The 19,799-nt window shown below is 50.6% G+C and overlaps 1 protein-coding gene across 1 annotated transcript in view; it reads left to right on the forward strand.

Moving 5' to 3' along the window:
- Nucleotides 1–19,468, forward strand: part of HYDIN (HYDIN axonemal central pair apparatus protein) — a 123,993-nt gene extending 104,525 nt beyond the window's left edge. Inside the window, exons 56-84 of the mRNA XM_069868809.1 lie at nt 71–173; nt 832–1,036; nt 1,373–1,608; nt 2,177–2,328; nt 3,270–3,462; nt 4,335–4,443; nt 5,033–5,290; nt 5,733–5,875; nt 6,195–6,413; nt 7,185–7,345; nt 7,737–7,849; nt 8,537–8,783; nt 9,309–9,521; nt 10,192–10,330; nt 10,630–10,795; nt 11,123–11,270; nt 12,039–12,246; nt 12,507–12,728; nt 13,302–13,471; nt 13,657–13,855; nt 14,009–14,167; nt 14,727–15,007; nt 15,308–15,527; nt 16,313–16,525; nt 16,649–16,812; nt 17,128–17,278; nt 17,622–17,852; nt 18,273–18,497; nt 18,958–19,468. Coding sequence (XP_069724910.1) covers nt 71–173; nt 832–1,036; nt 1,373–1,608; nt 2,177–2,328; nt 3,270–3,462; nt 4,335–4,443; nt 5,033–5,290; nt 5,733–5,875; nt 6,195–6,413; nt 7,185–7,345; nt 7,737–7,849; nt 8,537–8,783; nt 9,309–9,521; nt 10,192–10,330; nt 10,630–10,795; nt 11,123–11,270; nt 12,039–12,246; nt 12,507–12,728; nt 13,302–13,471; nt 13,657–13,855; nt 14,009–14,167; nt 14,727–15,007; nt 15,308–15,527; nt 16,313–16,525; nt 16,649–16,812; nt 17,128–17,278; nt 17,622–17,852; nt 18,273–18,497; nt 18,958–19,428 — 5,719 coding nt within the window. The 3' untranslated portion in view covers nt 19,429–19,468. The remainder of the gene's footprint in view (nt 1–70; nt 174–831; nt 1,037–1,372; nt 1,609–2,176; nt 2,329–3,269; nt 3,463–4,334; nt 4,444–5,032; nt 5,291–5,732; nt 5,876–6,194; nt 6,414–7,184; nt 7,346–7,736; nt 7,850–8,536; nt 8,784–9,308; nt 9,522–10,191; nt 10,331–10,629; nt 10,796–11,122; nt 11,271–12,038; nt 12,247–12,506; nt 12,729–13,301; nt 13,472–13,656; nt 13,856–14,008; nt 14,168–14,726; nt 15,008–15,307; nt 15,528–16,312; nt 16,526–16,648; nt 16,813–17,127; nt 17,279–17,621; nt 17,853–18,272; nt 18,498–18,957) is intronic.
- The last annotated feature ends 331 nt before the right edge of the window (nt 19,469–19,799 follow it).

Consider the following 19,799-nt stretch of genomic DNA (forward strand, 5'->3'; position numbering starts at 1 on the left):
AGCAGCTTTGGCCTCAGAGATAGGCAGAGGGAACTCAGCGTTGTGGATGTTTTCTGCTTTATCCTCTCAGTGTGCATCAAATGAAATCTGCCCGCTCCCACGAGAGTGAAGACGTAAGCAAAATGACTCAAAGCAAGTCCTCGCTGCAACAGGATGCAAACTCTGTCATGCAGGTGGGTGGCCTCTGCTCCCAACACGTGCTGCTGCAGGTAGTGTGGGAGGACACTGCTGTGCCCAGGCTGGGGGCTCATCACCGTGGGATGGCATGTGGTCTGCCTGATGGAGGTCTGTTATCTTCCAGCCACAAGCAAAGGCAGGAGCTGCTCTAGTCCCATTGGCGGTCCCGTGCTCTGGCTCAGGCCGGGAGTTGTGGGATCAAGGGAGGGGAGCAGTTCCTGTGTTTGGTAGCTTTTAGCAGAAATAGGTCTATGAATGCCACAGATGCAGAATGTCCCTGTTTAAACTCCTAGTTTGTAGACACCAGGTGACCTTGCTTTTTCTTATTCCCTATCTCCTCTCTCCTCTCTCCTCTCCCATCATTTCCGACAGTTCTGCTCTCCTGTTTTACCTGTGGAGGTAGAAGGATTCCAGTTACCCCCTTCACCCTTTACACCTAAAGTTGTTCCTTGGCTACTCAGGACAGACCTGTAGCTCCTCCTGACTTGTTCTTCCCATCCTGGGGCCGCCTTTGGGCCATGGAGTCACCCCTCCCTGTCCTGGGACTGGGAGCTTGGGCCCGGCTGGAGGCCAGGGAGTGCCATGTTCCTTGCTGGGGGTGCTTAGCACTGTAAGGCTGTTAGGCATCTGTTTCCCCTGGAACTCTTTCTGCAGGCTCGCTTCACTCTAGGCATGTTCACGGTGTACCCTGGCTTTGGTGTCATCCCTCCTGGGGGCCAGCAGGCAATCACGGTGGATTGCTACGCAGAGCCACTGGGGACATGCAAGGAGCACCTGTCCATCGATATCAGTCACAGAGACCCGAAGGACAATCCGTTTGGCATCCCTTATACCTTGTTTGCAGAGTCCTGCCTCCCAGGTATGCTTTGTCCACTGTTTCCCGTGGCCAGACCTGCTTCTGATCAGTAATTAAACTTAGTCTTCAGATAGAGAAAAAGTCCCTGAAGTCCCGTCTTGAAATCCTCAGATGTTTGCCTGCCTGTGGAGAGAAGCTTGGAGGGATGCTTGGAAGGATAAAAGGAAAGCTATACCCTTTAAGATTGTATCCTCACAGCCAGCCCCCCTACCCAAGGTTGGATTTTGCAGTGACCTAGGCAGAAAGGGCTTATCAAGCCTTTTGAGAGGCCAACGGGGTCCAGGTAAATGCAGCAGGAAGGCTTCTCTATTCTCAGCCCTCCCTCTGGTCTACCTGCAGCATTTGTGGTTGATGACATAGAGTCCATCTTTGAGGAGCATCGAATCTGCAGCAGTACGGATCTCTGCCAGATTCTACAGACAGTGAAAGATGAGGGTGTGTTCATCGCAGATGAGAACAGGTTTATCTTCACCAATGTTCTGGTTGGGCACCACGCCACAGCTCGCTTCAAGATCCGCAATGTGGGCAAAGTCCCCTGTGATGTGGTCTTCACCATCAAACCCATCACCAATCAGGTAAGAAGCAGCAAAGAAGCCAGGCAAAGGTGGCTGTTGCTCTGTAAAGGCTGTGCGATAGCTTCCCCTTGCCTGGCCCAGTCCAGCTCAGCGCAGGTCACAGCAGCAATGCTGGGGTGACAGTTGGTTTGAATTCAGCATGTCTCAAGCAAGGTTTTGGCTTACCCCTCTGTGTCTTTAGTGTGAGACCTTTTGAATATCTCTTGAAAACACTCTCAGAAAGTACTTTTCTGCTGAACTGATGTGCCGAGGCTCAAAGCAAACCCTTTCCTCAGGCTCCTTGGTCTTTTCCTTCACTGTAAAGGTCAGTTTTAGATTATTTGCAGGTTTCTCCATGCAGTTCCCATCTCCCATGTGCGCTGGGGTGGCTGCCCAGTACTCAGAGCAAAGTTTTGCACTCCTACACTTTATGGCAGCTCCCTGTGCCAGGTCAGCACTACTTGGAAGTCGCTCTCTGAGCTGGGAGGAAAACACCGTCTGGGGCTGTTCCCCATAATGCATTTATGAATAAGACTGCAGCACATTGAAGGGTGTTTCTTCCTAACACCACTTTGTGGGTTCCCCAAAGCTTAAGAGCCACATTAGTGGAATTTTCGAGGTGAATCCCGTTTGGATACGCGTGCCCAGCTGTTCCCACACCTTTGCTACAGTGACCTTCACTCCGCAAACTATGCAGAACTACCAGTGCACTTTTGAGGCTTCCCTTGACATCCTGGCAAGGTAACTAACTCACCCTGTCAATTTTTTAGGGGGGTGGGGGGCTGGGGGACACCTTTCTTACAGCTGCTTCTCTCAGAGGACATAGACCTCTTGCTAACCCTTCAGCAGCCTTAGTACATAGCATTAGATAATACAGGAGGCAGTAACTATTAGATATAGCAGAACAGAAAATAGTGGTCATAGTTGAGCCTCTGAGTGACTATGAAGACTGTGCAACGTTAGGTAGCCAACTGGAAGTTACTGAATTGAAAAGAAATGGAGATGTACAACAGCTGAGCTGGGGCTTTCCAAGTACAAAAGGCTCAATGAAGAGGTTTCTGTGCCAGAGAGCATGCCTTATTTCTGCCTTGTGTTTGTTAAGATGAGATAATCCTATGTGATTACCTGGGTTATGCTACAGTCCTTTGTTAAGGAGGGATCAGAGGCCTTTTATAAAAGAGGAGCCCAATTCCTCTGTCCTGGGGCTCTGACTTGCTTCTCCCCAATTCTTTGCTCACTGAATTGGGACAAGATAAATCAACTTTCTGTCCTAATAAGCAATTCCTGTTTTAGGAAATAGTGTTTACTGATGGTGTTATAATTTACTTCTTCCTTCTTGCATTTATACTATTTTCATGGCGTGCTTGTGCTTTTTGCATGAGTCTCATGTCACCGCAGCCAGTGAATTTGCCACGTCTTGTCTGTACCTCGTTATTTACCTGTTGTACTGCATGATTTGAAGTAGCAAAATGATTTTTAACTGTTCTTTTGGAAGGCTCTGGCTCATCAGAGCAAATTCCTCTTGTGAATGGTCCTGCTCTGATGGGGAAGAGAGGGGTGAAGGGGAAGTTGTCAGGAGATACAGGAGTACCAGCCAAGGAAATTGGTGTGTGGCACTTGCTTGGCAAGTGGGAAATGGGTTAGTGCCAGCCCTGATGATTTCTCCTCTGCCTGACCTGCAGCTCTGCAGCAATTAAAGCACCAAGCCTGACCTTTGGTATCAGTGGAGATGGGAATCTCCCTCGGGTGACAGTTCTGCGCCCGGTCCGTCACAATGAGAGAGGGAACCCTCTGCTGCTTTTCAAGAAACTATTGTTGGGTGATTCAGAAGAACTCCCTTTGGTCCTTCATAACAGTGGCATCATACCTGTCCAGGTGAGGACTTGCTTAGGGAATGCTCTGGTCTGGGCACAAGTTCTTGTGCCATGGAGGAAAGGTGCCAGAAACCGTGGTAGAGATGCACAGATATACCACCACTCTGTGTACAACTGAACACCAAATTAAACCCTTTCCTTGTGTTCAGAACCACTCTGTCACAGGAGAATAACCCCCTCAGACTTTCTGGAAGAGGCTTTAGCAAACTAGTGGGAAGAGTCTCATTTCCAGCCAGATCCCTCTAGGAGAGTTCTATCAGCCTTTTATCTTTGTCTTCATCTCCCTTGCAACCCCTGCTGCTGGCTTTGCTAGTCTTGAACCCACTTTTGGATTTTATGCTTTATTTTTTTCACTCTCTCTCCAGTGCCTCAGTGAACTGCATGGCAATGGATCTTAGAAATTCCTTTTAAGCAAATGACTGACTGCTTCTTTCCAGGAAAGTTGTTTCTCTTGGAAGTGTGATTTTTCTGACCTGTCTATCCTTTGCAGTTCAACTCAACACAAGAAAGTTGATGGGGTGTTTTTCCCCATCTCTTCTCAAGCTTTGGATTTCATGTGAGAAAGTGTGATGTCCTAGTTACATTAGATTGTGTTTGATCACATTTTACTATGTTGTAATCAAACTCAGTTGTAGTCTGACCACATTCTGCTCGTGGCTTTTAGTGCTCTCAGTCCTGTTTGGTTATTTTTTAATTATATTCCAGTGCCTCTGAACAGTTTTTTTTCTGTCTGAATGTACTTAAACTTTGTGCTACGAGCTGTGTTTGAGGCAGGGAACTGTGCTGGGTTCTCTGTGCTGGATCAGCAGCAGTACCGTGTCAATCCATGTGCCGTCGTGTACCCACACCAGTGTGATCGTGCTCTTTTCTCAGTTGATGATAGACCTGTTGGATGAGGTGGGAGTTTTCTTCTTAAGAGCCAGGCCCACCACACACTGCATTTACCAAACTTCGGACATGGAGCACTCCTCTCCTGATGCAGGTAAATTGATGGACCATGAAATGTAGTCATCCCCACAGGGGAAAATGAGTGCTCTGCTCTTGATGTGGCTGGGCAGCAGCCAGGTCTTAGACATAATTTCTTTCACGACGTTCTCTACATCCCTCTTTTTTTGACATGGAATCTTTGCAGGGTTTCCTCCTAGCAAGTTATAGGATGTTTTCCTGTTCTTTTGGACATGGTTGGCTGAGTTGTGGGGAACTTAGCAGCACTTGAATGGACTGTCTGAGGTCTTTGCTGCATGTGGGGAGGTACCAGCCCAAACGGAGGCAGCTCTTGTGCCCACAACCAGCCAACAAGTGCCAAAACTGCTGTTTGACTCAGCTTTACATATGGCAGGAGGTGGCTGGATGCAGTCTGAGTGAGAGCTGGGTGTTAACCTGATGTTAAGATGTTTAAGCAGTGATACACAGAGTGGTGTCATAGTCTTGTAAATATAGGAGGAGGGTCTGAAACCAGTGGTGGGAGAACCTGTGCTTAGAGACAGCTCCTTTTGACTTCTTATTCCTCCTAGATTCTGTGAAAATAACTTCCTCTGTATTGCTTGTCTCTGATTTTGGTTGCTGTGCAGGGAGAAAGCCCCACACTGCTTCCCTAGTCTTGCATAATGGGGAATCAGCAGAGTTTGATGTGCTTTATAAACCCACTCTGGCCAAATGTGTGGAAGGGAAGATCCGCCTGTCAGTGATGGGCAACCCCTACGAAGAGACCAACATTCAGCTGGTGGGTGAAGGCTATGAGGATGACTTCACACTAGATAACATCCATGGACTAGTGGAAGACAGCAAGGAGAATGCTGAGGGCGGTCTGGAGGAAGATGTAATTGAGGGTAAGAGAGGAGGGGCTCCTCTGTCAAGGAGGAAGCATGCAGGGTGACGGGGAAGGGTCAGTTACCAATGTGCAGCTGAGTATCTCTACAAGAAAATCTGCCAACCCACAGCATCTGATGGAGATGAAGATGATTGATGCTCAGTTGTCTCCTGTATATAACCAGGGCTGTGCTGTCACCCACGAGGTCATGCTGTGAGTGTGCCAGCTGTGTGCACAGAGACAGCACATGCTGTATTGCATGTCCCTCTGCACAGACACAACCAGCTATCTGGGGACATGTCAAGTGTTTCTCTGGAAGCAGTAAGATGGGGAACTGCGTCTCCCGGAGAGAGGAAGGCTTGGGGCTAGGAAGAGTTGGACATAAGACCCGTGACTATGCATGTGAGAGGAGCAGGTGGACCTCATCTCATGCAGAGATCTCTTGCTCTCATTCTTAACAGCTGCCAGAGTGGATCACATCCATTTTGGGGATTGTCACATTGGGACACCCTACCCTGTGACCTTCACGATCACCAATCGCAGCAGGGTAGAAGCAATGCAGTTTGAGTGGCTGGCAGACACCCCATTTCACTTCTCCCCCAAGGTGAGCTTGGACAACTCTGCCTTTCCCTGCTGCTTGAACACTGCCCGGTGAGTTGCAGGGAGTCACCGCATACCAGTGAGAGTGCTCTTCAGTGCTACGTAGAGGGTACAGTCCCTGGCTTTGCCGGGGCAGGGCTGTCAACCTCTCCATGTTGTGGGAAGTGACGTCTTTTGTTTGTTCACTTCTCTATCAAAACTCGGAGAAATACACAGTAAGATGCAGATTCCTGGCACAGCTGCTCACTACATCATTCCCTTTACTGTCAATCCTGCCCTTGAGAGCAATTCCAGTTTGGTCTTGGCTTTCTGGTTCCCCTTAGGTGGGACACCTCCATGCTGGCTGTGCTAAGAACATCACAGTGACTTTAAAATCGGATGTCGCAGTCACCTTCAATATGCATCCTGTGAAGTGTCAGGTGTCTAGGATCGCTTTCCAGCTACCGCCAGAGGAGGTGACTGACTGGGATGACCGCCTGCACGCTGTCAAGTGGGTGGATGCCACAAGGCACTCGGCAACCAAGTGGCCTCTCAAGAAGAAGGTGAGAAGCACTATAGCAAAAGCTGTTGTAGACTCCACAAAAGGAGGCGAGCTGCCATCTCTGCTGGTGAAGCAGCTCCTGCTTCTTCCTGATGTTTAATCCATCCATGAGATTAACCAGCAGTGCATTTTATGGGAAGAGGTAGATGTGTGGTGGCCTGACACGCTCAGACAAGATTGCGAAGCCTTTTTAACACGAGACATTTAGTTTGATAAGAGACATTTAGCTGCATGCTATTTACATACAAACTATCTATCTCTGCTAAAAGCTGCCCTGTTGCAGTCTGTGTTGAACGGGAGGTTGCATTTTATGGTGTTAAAGTCTCTTCATCTGACTCAGTGCCTTTTCACCAAACAAGGAGTTAAATCCACTGCACTTTCTTCTAAGACAAGAAGGAAAAGGTGCTTTCTTGGTTTGTTCATTCTTGGGGTTGTCCATCTGCGGACCTCCAGCAAGGGAACTTAATTCTAACTTAGAGGCCTGCTGGATTTATAGGGGGCCTGGAAAAAGGTCAGGCACTCCACAGAGTTGAAACAGAGGGACTGATACCTGCTCATGGTCCCCTTGATTGTATTCACAATTGTGGTGGTGGTTGCAGGTAGAAACAAATACTGTAGTGGAAGGGGGAAACGTTATCAGCTTTCTAGGGAAGTAGGTGGGAATGAATGGTCCTTTCTAGCCAAACTGGGGCTGATTTTGGAGGCCAAAAGACTCTTACTCAGCCTGATTTTGTGGGCTCTTGTCAGTGATCCTTCCCTGTTCTGTTTGGAGGTGATGGAGGCAAACCCAGAACCAGCTTACACTGTCCTGGAGAAGAGCAGCCGCGAGGTGGAGCTTCTCCTCAGTGCAGTTGTTGACTATGCCGAGTTCAAGCTGGACACAGGCATAATTGAGTTCGAGGAGACCTTGCTCTTCCAGACGAGAACGTTCACGTGAGTGCTGGAAGCCAGGCAGGGACCAGCACATGGGATGCTGCTGCCTGCTGGGTCTGAGGTTTTAGCTTCCACACATAATCTGACACATCCTAGGGGCCGGACACCTTCCACATGTGGACCTGAGTCACTTTTAGGGCTCAGTGTCCAGTCTAGACCTTTGGATTACATCTCCTGGACACCACCTCTGCCTTTTTCTCTTAAACTTTCAGACTTTGAAATACCTCGTCTTGGGGTAGCCCTGGGTGCTGATCTAGACGTGGCAGAGTTGCTTGGGAAAGAAGATGCTACTCAGCATAAAGAAAAGCATGCCAGTAGCCCACCATACAGTGCTACTTCTCTAATTGCTTTGTATTTATTGGACTTCTTTTTCCTCCTCTGTGCTTTTCAGTTTCCAGCTGTCCAATACAGGGAATGTGGCCCTGGAATACACCTGGATGGCAGCTGTGGAGGATGAAAGGGCAGCAAACTGTACTGAGAAGCTGCTACCTCCCAATCTGGATGGTAGGCACTAGCTCTCTGTGGCATCTCGGGGTGCCTGAGGTGTTTCAGTTGACAGCTGAGAGCCTGGGGAGAAGATTATGCAACTTCACCCCAAAACCTGAATTGTTTTTTCATCCCTGTCCAGTCATCCACTTTCATCAGCATCTTCTCAGCGGCAGCTGGGGATGCTTTCTCCGTGCCTCTTCTCTGCTTTTCAGACCCTCCTGTGCTTGCTGTGGCACTTGCTCACTGCACAGGAGCTGAGCCTGGCTCATGGTAGAGCCACATAGTGGGTCTGGACATCAGGACTTCTCTTTGGGAAGTCTCTGAAACTGGGAAAATTGATGCTGTAAGAATGAGTTAGCTGCAGTTGCTGCCTGTGTGTGATTTCCCTGGTCCAGGGCAAATGCAGAGTCACTGTCTAAAATGAACCTCCTAACTCGGGCACAGGACTGTTTGCTGCAGGTGGACACCCTGCTCTCAGCAGCTTCTGGAGGTCAGCAGCAAGGCAGAAGCTCAAACCTGCAGTAACGCAGTTGTGACTGATCACAAGGTCTCTTTGGGAGCACTGGGGTTCTGCGGGAAACAGGGCTGTGTCCAAGAGCATCCCAGCTCCCTTCTGTCCACCTGCAGCAGGAGACAGAGTTGCTGGGAACAAGGGATTTTCTCTGTGAAAGACAGCTTGCTGTAACCTCTTCCTCACCACAGGGGATTTCCTCTCCCCCACTTCTGGTCCCTCTGTGAAGTACCAGTCTAGCCGTCATCGGAGCCAGCTCGGGCACGCTCTGAAGCCCACCTCGTCATCCCTGAACTCGTATCTAAACACCGTCAGTGCCACCCCCCTGTTCTCTGTTGAGCCCTGCAGCGGCACCATCCCTGCTGGTGAGGAGCAGCTCTTCCAGATGAAGTTCTCTCCAGTGAACGTGGGGGACTTTGAGAGCCGTATGCTCTGCAGGTAGGAAACATTTAGGTGCTTTTCATCTCATGCTGATGGATGCATGCAGTATTGCCTTTAGTTGAAGTGGGTGGGAGCACGGACCTGGGGGAGACAACCGCCATGCAGGGACAAAGAAGGATGATCTCCCCTAGCCTTGGTAGAAGCAGGTATGGAGACATCAGGAAAAAGATATTGTATAAAATGTGGAAATCCTGGAGGGCTGCAAAATCTGGAACGAAAGATCCAGAAAGACTGTCAACTGGTCCCTAGTTGTGCTTCCTTATCACACAACCGCAATCTCCCTATCTACATAGAAACCTATGTGCTGCAGTTTCTAGACAGTTCCTGTATGTCTCTAGACACATAACTGTTCGTGTTTCTGCTGTTTGACCTTCGCTGCTTCCGTGATGGGGAGCGCAACTCAGTTTGATTTGCTGATCAGTCCTCGCACAGAGCGAGGATGCAATGCTCTGCTGTACAATGAGACAGCAGCTGGCTGTCTGGAAACGTTAGTCTGGCTAACAACAGTCCCTTTCTTCCTAGTATTCCTAACCTGAAACCAAATCAGAAGAGTCCAGAGGTGGTTGTGAAGGGGAGAAGCCTGATGCCAAACTGCCACTTTGAGCTGGAAGATTCTGATTACATGACTGCAAGAAGGTGCAACCCAGAGTCATGGAGATCAGCGGGGGCAATGTTGGATGTCAACACAAGAGTCATTGAGTTTGCAGCAACTGGAGTGTGTGGCAGGAACAGCAGGTAGATGGGGGCATGGCTCCTCTCCTGTTGATGGTCTCCTAGTGACCTCCTTTAGCCAGAGACCTCTACAGCTACTTTTCCAAGTTCCAAGGCACGTCTGCACCTTATCAGCCATCTGCTGGCGGTTGGCCACTAGCCTGTTTGAGGGCTAGAACAAGTTGGTTGCTGAAGGCCAACTGGCCAATTTTTTGTTCTTTGTCCCTTTCTTCAAGAAGGTGTGGGTCAGTCTGGGAGGACCACACTTCCCCAGCCTATGTGATGTGGCCAATAAAACCTTTGTCACTTTGAAGAGCATTCTTGGGACATTTTTGTTCCTTTGAGATACCAGTCAGAGAGAGTCAATGAAGGCTGCAACCACAACAGAATGCCTTCTTCTGAAGCATTTGATTGTACCATTTTTGCTTGATATTACTGTTTTGATGAGCAAGAGTTTAGCAATATCCTTGCTAATTTCTTCATCAATAGCTGTTATTCTGCAGCCATCTGAGAAACAAACAGAGGGTCCCTAGAAAGCAGATGAAATGTTTGTTTTTCCCAGTGTCCTTCCCCATATACCAAATAATTCCTTCCAGATGGCAACCAGGACTGGTGATGCCTTATGTCTGCTGCAGGACAGAGTCATTAATATTCCAACACCGCCTTAGTAGTCCATTTTGCTTTGTGTGCCCAGGGCCTTCATGGTTATGAACCCAACCGCTTCTGCATATTCCTTCCAGTGGACTTGCCAAGACCCTGAAGCCCCACCAGAACAGGTGGCTTTCTTCTGCCTCACAGAGAGGGGTCAGATCCAACCAGGAAAGAAAGCAGAGGTGGGTGCAGAAAATCAAGAAGGCAGATCCAATACGCATGTATGCCAGTTTAACAGCAGCTACATCTACACTCACTGTGAGCTCATCAAGACCATGAAGAAACCTTTGACTGCTGTATAAATGAACTTGTAGGTGAACCTGTACTCCACATCTGCTGTGCTTTTGGTATGTAAGGGGCACAGCAGCCTATCTTTGAGCTCATGGAGGTTCCATGCATTTCTTGGTGGTATACCCTGCACTCCCTCCCCTTACCCTGCCAAGGGCTGCAACTTTCCTACATTTGCCTCTTTCTCCCACAGATAAAGTTTGAATTCATCCCTCGCCACCTGGACATCACAGAATCATTCTGGGTCTTTACAATCCCAGAGCAGAGCGTGTCAGTCCCTTTCTTGTTGGTGGGCAATGCTACCGACCCCCTAGTGATTCTGGACAGATCCCACCTGAACTTCCAGTTGCTGTTAATCGGTGAGCAGCATGGTTATACCTCACATGCTCAGAAGTGTACATCTCCAGGAGCCTAGCAGTCCCGTTGTTCCAGCAGGCTCCCACAAGGAAGCTGGAAATGGGCTCTTGTGAACAGAACAAGCTCCTAGCACCCAAGTGTATGAGGGAGAAGAAGGGGAAGGGAGGAAAGCATGTGTCAGCAATATTTTATGTTGGCATCCTGAGCATGCCGTGCTGCGGGCAGTGGTCCTCCCTGCATCAGCCAGCAGGCAGGACTGCAGTGGGGAGTGGTGGTTTGGTGGCCAGAGGAACGAAAGGTTTTCAGCAGCTGCTTCGTTCTCTCCACAGGACATGAGGTACAGCAGACTGTCTATATGGTCAACAAGGAGAAGGAAGCCTTCAGCTTTGCTTTCAGAAAAAGGTCTCTCATCTCAGAGGGGTACAACGCCTCCATGAAAGTAGAGCCTCTGGAAGGCTCTGTTGCTCCCCTTTCAAGGTAACAGAGCTCACAGTCCAGATTTTCTCTCCACATGCAAAATGCAGTACTGTCATTTTGCTTTTGAGGCTCTTTCCCCTCTGCAGTCACCAGGTGACTCTTGGCCATAGCGTACATCTGCTTTGTTTCATCCCTTCCCAGTAGGGACATGATGAAACTACAGGTTTCTCCATAAAGAGTCTGTCTGGGCTATCCCAGTCTTCTGTGCACCCTTCCTGGAGAAATTCAAGCATTGGATCTTCCAGACATGTTTTGGGGTTCTAACCCTGTGACCTCTCAAGTAAATGGCCTTAAGTGTGTGAGGTCTTATGTCTTCTTTGTGTTCCTTTAGTGACTAAGCTTACCACATGTGGTCTCTGCAAAGCTACCAACAGTAACAAAGCACACAAGTGGCATTTAAGCTCATCGGGGAGGGCAGTAACAGGCTTACACAAGTAGATGTTTTGCAGGATCACCTGTCAGAAAATGGATACTGTCTTCTTATAAACTGCAGCTATAAGTTGTGATCAGACACGATCACAGGTTCAAGCAGTATAACAGGTCACTAGTTCATCTGCTGATTCACCGTGGATGTTCTTGTGCCTGCTTGTAGTCTGCCTGGGTGTGAGGAGAAGGTGTTACCTCCAGGCAGCTTTGCTACTCCTGTTTTTTCCCAGGACCAGGGTCTCACCACAGCCATGGCACAGCTTCTATCCCATAGAGCAGGCAAGGTGAGGCTGATAAAGCTGAGAGATGGTGAACAGAGCAATAAGGGCTTTCTCTCTCCAGGTTTCCCATTACAGTTGTTCTCACACCAACACTAGAAGGAGAGGTGGTCTTCAACCTCAAGTGTGATGTCAAAAGGAAGAGCCAGCCCCTCTCCTTGAATATTAAGGCTACTGGCTATAGCAGGAATGTGTCTGTCAGGTGCGAGGACAGCACTGGCCGTGTCACTGAGCTCAGTGCACAGAAGATCAATGTCATTGATTTCAAGGAGGTGAGCAGTTCCCTGAACCATTTGCCCTATGAAGTCCTGCATGACTGGAATGCTCCACCAGGAGCTTTGTGGATACATTTGAACAAGAGGGAATGTTTTTCTTCATTTATGGGTTTCAAGAGGGAGGGAGATGGATCTTTCACACGAGTCAGTGGCTGAATGTTAAAGATGCAGGAGCACATTTGGATTGAGCACTTGCTGGGCCAGCTGACACTTGGCACGTGCTCCAAGCCCTGACCCTCACCACCTTCTCCCTGCAGGTGCAGCTAAATGAGAAGATCAAACACATCTTCAGCATCTGCAATAACAGCAAATTCAGCTACACCTTCTCGTGGGAACTGAGCGGCCCTGCAGCCTGTAAGCAGGTCCTTACTGTCACTCCTTGGACGGGTGCCGTGCAGGCAGAGGGGAAAGCAGAGACCCAGCTGGCTTTTCACCCTCAGAAGATGTGCTCTTTAAAGGATGTGGAGCTGACACTGCAGGTGAGGCACCAGCATTTAATACAGGACCTTTGCCTTCCCTGCACAGTAGCTTGGAGCCTAGAGGCAGGGATGAAGTTTCATCACTAAGCAGCTGGAATGAGGCAAAGAGGCTCCTGCTGCCGAAATAAAGAGCCTGGCAGCTTCTGAGCAGAATTTTTTAGTAAGTGCTTATCCAGGACCACTTTGGGAAGGGATTTTGTGGCAGGACATATCTCCTAGGCCTTTTCTGCCTCTAATTTGAGGAGAGTCCTAAGTATGTATGGGGATTGAGCAGTTTCTCCTTGCTGGGACCCTGCTGAGTTGGGTCCCATAGCTCAGAAGTGTCCTGTCAGCACGTGGCCACACTGCTCAGCATGTGGCTAAGCAAAGCAGGCCCATGACTCTCCAGAATGCCCTTCCCTCTCAGACCAGGCTTTCTGCCTTCTATTTCTGTTCTGGGGTTCTTTGGCACGTGCTTTTTCCTTATTGTCACTGCAGCCAACTGTCTCCCATCCCTTTCCTCAGCTGTTTCTAGTGTTTGCAGTTGTAATTCTCATCTCTTCAGCTGGCTCATGTTGTCTCTTACCCCACCAGATCAGCAAAGGTCCCACATTTACCTGTGTGTTCCTGGCCACTGTGGTGGTGCCTGCTGTCCACTTCACCACCACCAGACTCAATTTTGGAGCCTGCTTCATCTACCATGCTGGGATGCCACCTGCCCAGCAGACCCTTGTCATCACAAATAAGGCAGACAAGGATGTGAGGTAGGTCTTCTCCACACCCTTCTTCAGAATGTAGAAAAATATGCCTGCTCCATGTCCTCATGATCCTTCTGGGTGAAATCCTGAGGATGCAGGGAGAGGAGACAGGAGAGCCCTAGGTAGGCTCGAGTGTTGTCATTTAAGCACACAGTCTTGTGAAATCTCTTCTCCTCTGTGCTTTCTGCCAGTTTGAACTGCTTGTTCACCAGCACCGCACACCTGAAGGTGGACTTCACAGGGTGCATCCTACACCCAGGAGGGACAGTGGAGGTGCCTGTCACTTTCTGTCCCAGAGAAGTTGTGTCTTACCGCGAGCTCATCCCTTTTGAAATCAATGGTCTTTGCCAGCAGACTGTTGAGGTCCGAGGAAGAGGTACAGAAATGAAGGTGAGATAAAATCCAGATCCTAAAACAACTGGTGGCAGGCAGACACTATGGCTTTCCTTCTGATTTTCCTTGCCTACCATGTTTCTGCCTCTCATGGCAGAAAACCTTTTCTCCTTCTGGTCTTTCACTCCATTTTAATCCCTCTTGCCTCAGGTTGATGTTGTGGAACCACAAGGAAAGGTGGTGAAGCTGGGAGCCCTCTCCATTGGACAGACAGTGAAGAAGACTGTCACCATAGCAAACAACAGTGCTGCCCCTCTCACTTTTAAGCTCAGACTCGTGGCCACCACGCCAGAGCTGCAAGAAGCTGGGGTAAGGCCCCTTTCTTCACCGGAGAACACTTTGGTGCGCCTATGGGGGTGCCTGCAGGTAGCTATGAGCTGCTCTGGAGCTGGTAGGTAATAGCCATGGTGTGCTGTCCTGCTGTCCCTGCTGGGACAGCTCTGCTACCATTTGCTTGCAGTGTGAATGCCTTTTCTGAGCTAAATGTCAGGACTGCCCTAACAGTCAGAAGTGAGGGGCGCAGGCATGATTCCTCTAACCTGTTGTAAGTGCATAAATTAAGATGTGGCCGTGTATTTTAGATCTGGAAAGATGAGGGAGATAACGGCATCTATAAAGACTAAGAGTTACGGCTCTTTTGAAGCTTACATGAAATTCCTTTAGAAGAGATGTTTCAGCTCAGTATGACCAGATGGACGTATCACAGGAAAAGACCTTTGGTACCAAGGGGTGTTTATCAGGGAATGAGTGGGAGTGGGGCAGTGTTGGTGGGGACAGAACAATTGAAAGACTCCTCTTGGACTCTAGCAATGGAGGCCTCACAGCTTGGTTGCCATATGTAGGAGTTTCCACTCATTTCTTTGGGCAGGTTCTCTGCTTGAACCCCACCAAGGAACTAAGCCTGAAGCCCAAAGGAGATACCTGTAAAGTAGAGGTGACCTTCTCCCCAAAGCGCTGCATCCAGTCGTTCACCGAAGAAGTGATGTTGGAGTGCAACAGCCTGGTGCGCTCCCTCTTCGTGGTGCAGGGTTCCTGCCAGGGCATCTGTGTGAGCTTGGACCAGGAACAGCTCAGCTTCGGAGCAGTGGTGCAGCAGGGCTACACGTCCCGGCGCATCATCATGGAGAACACAGGCGACACAGGAGTCAAGTAATGCAAAACCCTGTCCTCTCTGAGAGCTTGGATGAGGGTTGGATTGAGTGGCAGCTTCCCAAGATAGGTCCCTTTTGCTTTTCTCTCTGTCATGCAGCCGTCAGGAAGTTAACAAGGGATACAGACAAAAGCTGGTTTATGGATGGGTGCACCTGAGTCCTACCCAACCTGAAGCTTTATTGCCTGGTGTCTTGGCACCATGCCTGAGAACCTGTAGAAAAGCCCACGAGAGATTTAAAGCCAGCACACTGTTTGCAGCTTCCCAGTTGATAATCCTTCCTTTCTTTCCTTGGCAAGGTTTAAGTGGGACATCGACAGCTTCAAGCCAGATTTCTCCATCAGCCCTGCAAAGGGTTACATCTCCCCAGGAATGGATGTCCCCTTTGTTGTGACCTTCCACCCCTCTAAACTAAGCCCTGCTATCCATTATGAGGGCCTGAAGTGCTTCATCCAGGGCAGTGAGCCGCTCCGGCTGACGTTGGCAGGATGCTGCACGGAGACCCCTGTGACCAAAGAGGTAACCAGAGCACAGATAGCACGGGTGCCCCTCTTACCCCACCGTTTGTGCCACATCTCTGATAGGGCAGGGACTGGAGGACATTTACATGCAAAGACTCACTCCTGCCTGTCCTCCTGCTTGGGTATCCCAGAGAGCTGAGGAAACCACTGGGCAGGATTCCCAAAATTTCTGAGCCCCACGATTGCCTTCCTACCCTGTTAAAGGTGCCACTTCTCCAGCAAGCACCTCGGCTCTCCTGGCTCTGCACTGCAGCACCCTTGCCCCAGGGACACCCCATAGGGCTCTTCTGAGACCCTTGCTGCGGCCACAGGTTTCCCCCTGTCAGGGCAGGGGAAGGCGTTCAGCACTAAGAGTGTGCAAAATTTCTACATCCAGCTCCTGGGGCACAGGGACGGAGCATGGAGGACACTTGGCCCTCACAGGTGTGGCTCTTGCTCCCAAAAAGAGAGCCCAGAGCTGCTCTTCAGCTGCCCACAAAGGGGCTGTGAGGCTGTAGGTCTCATCCTTGCACAGGAAATTTTTCTTCCAGGCCTCCCCTTTTCTTTTTTCCCCTCCTTGGGAAGCAGCAGGCCCCTTCTCCCAGCATGTGAAAGACTTGTTTCTCTACCTTCTTGAACAAACTACTTACTCCAAAAGCTATGGCCCAAAGGGAGATTTTGTGTACAGTAAGGAAAAGCTGCTCCCTGTGCTCAAAGTCCTGGCATAGAGCTAGTCCAGAGTCTGAGAAGGGTGGCAAGGGTTCCTCGGTGTGACCAAGCAGCCTCTGTGCTCCTGTTTTGCAGACACTGACTTTCACATGCAGTGTGCGCAAGAAGCACAGCCAGACCATCCTCCTGTCCAACCCAAGCAATGAGGCCTGGATGGTGCAACCTGTCATTGAGGGGGAGCACTGGAAGGGGCCTGAATTTTTTCATCTGGAGGCCAATCAGCAAAACAAGCCCTACAAGATCACTTACAAACCGTTAACCATGAGCTCTGAGAATAAAAACCATCAGGTGTGTGAGCTGAGCCAGCAGTCGGGACTGCGGTGTTGGGACTGTCTGGGTGTGCTCAAGAGCTGCTGACCTGTCTGCACAGAGCAGGAGAGCTCACCTTTTTTTTTTTCTTTACACCTCTAGGGCTCCATCTTCTTCCCGTTGCCAGATGGAACAGGCTTGTACTACCTCCTGCAAGGGACTGCTGAGGCCCCAAAATGTTCAGGGACCATTTTCCGGCAGGTGCCGTGTAGGACTTCACACACTGAGCTCATCCCTGTCTCCAACTGGCTGGAGAGACCACAGAGGTGAGTCCAGCCTGGGAATTCTCATCCCATCAGCAATCGCTGCAGCAGTGCAAAGAGGGGCTTTCTGCAGCCTGGAAACTCCTTTCTGCAAGCTTTTTGCTCTTGGTTATTTCTGGCCATGGGTGTCTTAGATTGCACTACCCATGTGCTGCTTACACAGGCCCATCCTGGAGGACTTCCCTCCAAGGTGGATGACAGTTGGCTCCCTCTGCCTGTGGCGCTGAGGCTGAGAGGGGGCTGTGTTGTACCCTCCTACAATGTGTGTCTTATAGGAGTCCTTACTGTTGACCTTCATTGCATTCTGCTCACCCACAGGTTCCTTGTGGAGATGCACATAGTCAAACCAGAAAACATGGAAAGCAGATCTGTGCTGCAGGGGCTGGAATACATCTATGTCCCAGGCTCTGCCAAGATGGACTACAAGCTTACGTTCTTCTCCTACAGGGAAGGAGTCTTTAATACAAAGGTAAGTGTGGACACCAGGCTGTGGGCCCCTTCAAGGAACCGTTGGCTCCCTGAGAAGCTGTACACCTGTTTTCATATCTCCATGTGCCTCAGTCTCTGTGAGGATTCCACTGAGGACTGGGGAGCAGGGCATTGGTAAGCTGGAAGCAATGGGCAATCACAACACTACAAAGTGGAAATACCACAAATGCCTTCCCCAGTTTTGCATGCACCCTCCCTAGGTGGCTGCTTATGGCCTTTCTTGGAAGTTGGGTGCTGAGCTTAGGGGTCTCTCTGGGCTGGCTTAGCACAGCTGTACACTTTTATGTGCAGAATGGCCAGTGCTTCCCTTTTTCTCTGATTAGGTGACCTTCCTCAATGAGGTGACCAAGGAGTACTTGTTCTACATGGTGACTTTCAAGGCCACTTCTTCGGGACCCATCAACACTGTTGAACTGACCACTACTGTTCGGCAGAGAGTGTCTTCTACCATCAAGGTGGACAACCCTCTGCCTGTCCCAGTAACGTTTGCCATAGACTGCAAAGTGCCTGATGTCAGTGTTCCCTCCCATCTCACTGTTCCTGCACAGTCAGAGGTAGGTGCAAAGCTTGTCCCACACACTTTTCTCTCCCTGCAGCCTTTCTGGGAGTGGGTGCTCTTGAAGGGTGATGCTCTATGTGAACTGCTTGGGGCTGATCTCCAATTGGTGACAGCTCCCACCCACTAACAATCCAGCAGCGTGTTTGCAGCCTGGATGGACAGGAGATGTTGTGTGCCCTGGGGGAGTATAGGGGCATTTTAGGGTGGGAAGCTTCTGGGATCACTCCGGAGGGCTCTCTGCTATTGGGGATGGCCCCCAGTGAACTGCACTGCATATAGAGCAGGGCTCTGGCCCAGAGAGGAGCTGAAGAGAAGGAAGGTGCTGGGCTGCCTTCCCAGCACTGTGTGAGCACAGCAGGGACCGATTTCCACATCTCTGCCTGACCCAGTGACTTTTACCCTCTGCTCTTCCCAGGCCAATCTTGTCTTTGAGTACCAGCCCCTGAAAATGGGCAAGAGCACTGGGCGCCTGGTGCTCCAGAGCAGCAACTTGGGCTCTTTCTACTACAACCTGCACCTGACAGCCACCATGAGCAAGCCGGAGAAGCCCCTCCATTTCTGCACCACACTGGGCTCCAGTCAGACCATCAGTGCCAAAATCATGAATTACGCCCGGCAGAAGACAGACTACTGCCTGCAGGTGACCCCAGCCTCCCCTGGGCTCTAGAGGGGGGGCAGTTCATATGGCCACCATCAGCCCGACCCTGTCCCTCCAACTTGGCTTAGCATCGCTGGGGTGGCCACATGACCCTGGGGGTCACCATCTCTGGGTGTGTCCCCTGCTTGGACTGTCCTCACTTGCAGATGTTCTCTGCTTTCCTTGTTGGAGCTGTTTTCGCAGGTTCCACCTTAAACCTCAGCTTTGGCAGTGAGATCTCTGGGGGTTGGGTGCAGGGTTGTCCCTGTTTGGCATGCTTGGGCAGCCCCTGTGGCCACCCATCATGGGCACTCGGTCACCACGGGCAGGGTGTTGAAGGGCCAGGTGCAAAGGCCTGGGACTCTGGCCACTGTGATGGTGGGAACCCTTGGTTTCTTCCCAAGGTGCCGGCTCTGCTTTTGTGACCTCTCCGACACAGTCTTCTCTTCTCTTCTCTCTGCAGACCAACTCTGCTGACTTCCAGACAGAGAAAACCATGACAATGGCCCCTGCCAGCCCAGGGGGCTCAGAGGTGAGCGTGGAGGTAACCTATGAGCCCTGCCAGCTGGGCGAAGCCAGGGCCACGCTCCAGCTCTCGTCCTCCCTTGCCGGGGAGTACAGCATCCCCCTCATTGGCCTCGCCCTCCCGCCCAAGCCCCAGGGCCCCTTCTCCATCCACGCTGGTGACACCACCTCCATTCCCTTCAAGAATGTCTTCCTGCAGCCCACCACCTTCCAGTATGTGGTGGAGCACCCGGCCTTCACCGTGAGGGCCCCAGAGAGCTTGCATGCTAAGATGACCACCCTCATCGCCGTCTCCTTCGAGGGTGGCCCAGCCCCCATCACCACCAAGATGGTGGTGTTCCCCCGGGGTGCTGGCAGGGGGGGTGTCTCCTGGGTGTACTACCTCCAGGGTCTGCCCTCGCACAAGTGACCTCTGCCCCTTTGCTCACTGCAGGCTTTTGTTAATTAAATGAGAGCGTAATTAATCCAAGTCTCTGTTTGGAATCGACCCAGTGCTGCACCAAATGCTGAGGGGGTGTGAGGGGCTGGTCTGAGGAAGCTCTACAAGAAGAGGAAGGTGCTGGCCCATGAGATGGAGAAGGGAGAGGTGGAAGGGGTGGGGGCTGTCCAGAACCAGGAGGGGAACTGGAGGACTGGGGAGTTGGGGAGGCAGTGGGAGACAGCCAAGATGCTGGGGGGTGGGTGGGTCTGGCTGTGGGAAGAGACCCTGCCAGCTCTGTGGTGAGAGCTGCAGGCTTCAGGATGAGGGGGGTCCCTGAAGATTCATTGAAGAACTCTTCC

This window comes from Phaenicophaeus curvirostris, chromosome 14 (genome assembly GCF_032191515.1).
Source record: "Phaenicophaeus curvirostris isolate KB17595 chromosome 14, BPBGC_Pcur_1.0, whole genome shotgun sequence".
NCBI lineage: Eukaryota > Metazoa > Chordata > Aves > Cuculiformes > Cuculidae > Phaenicophaeus > Phaenicophaeus curvirostris.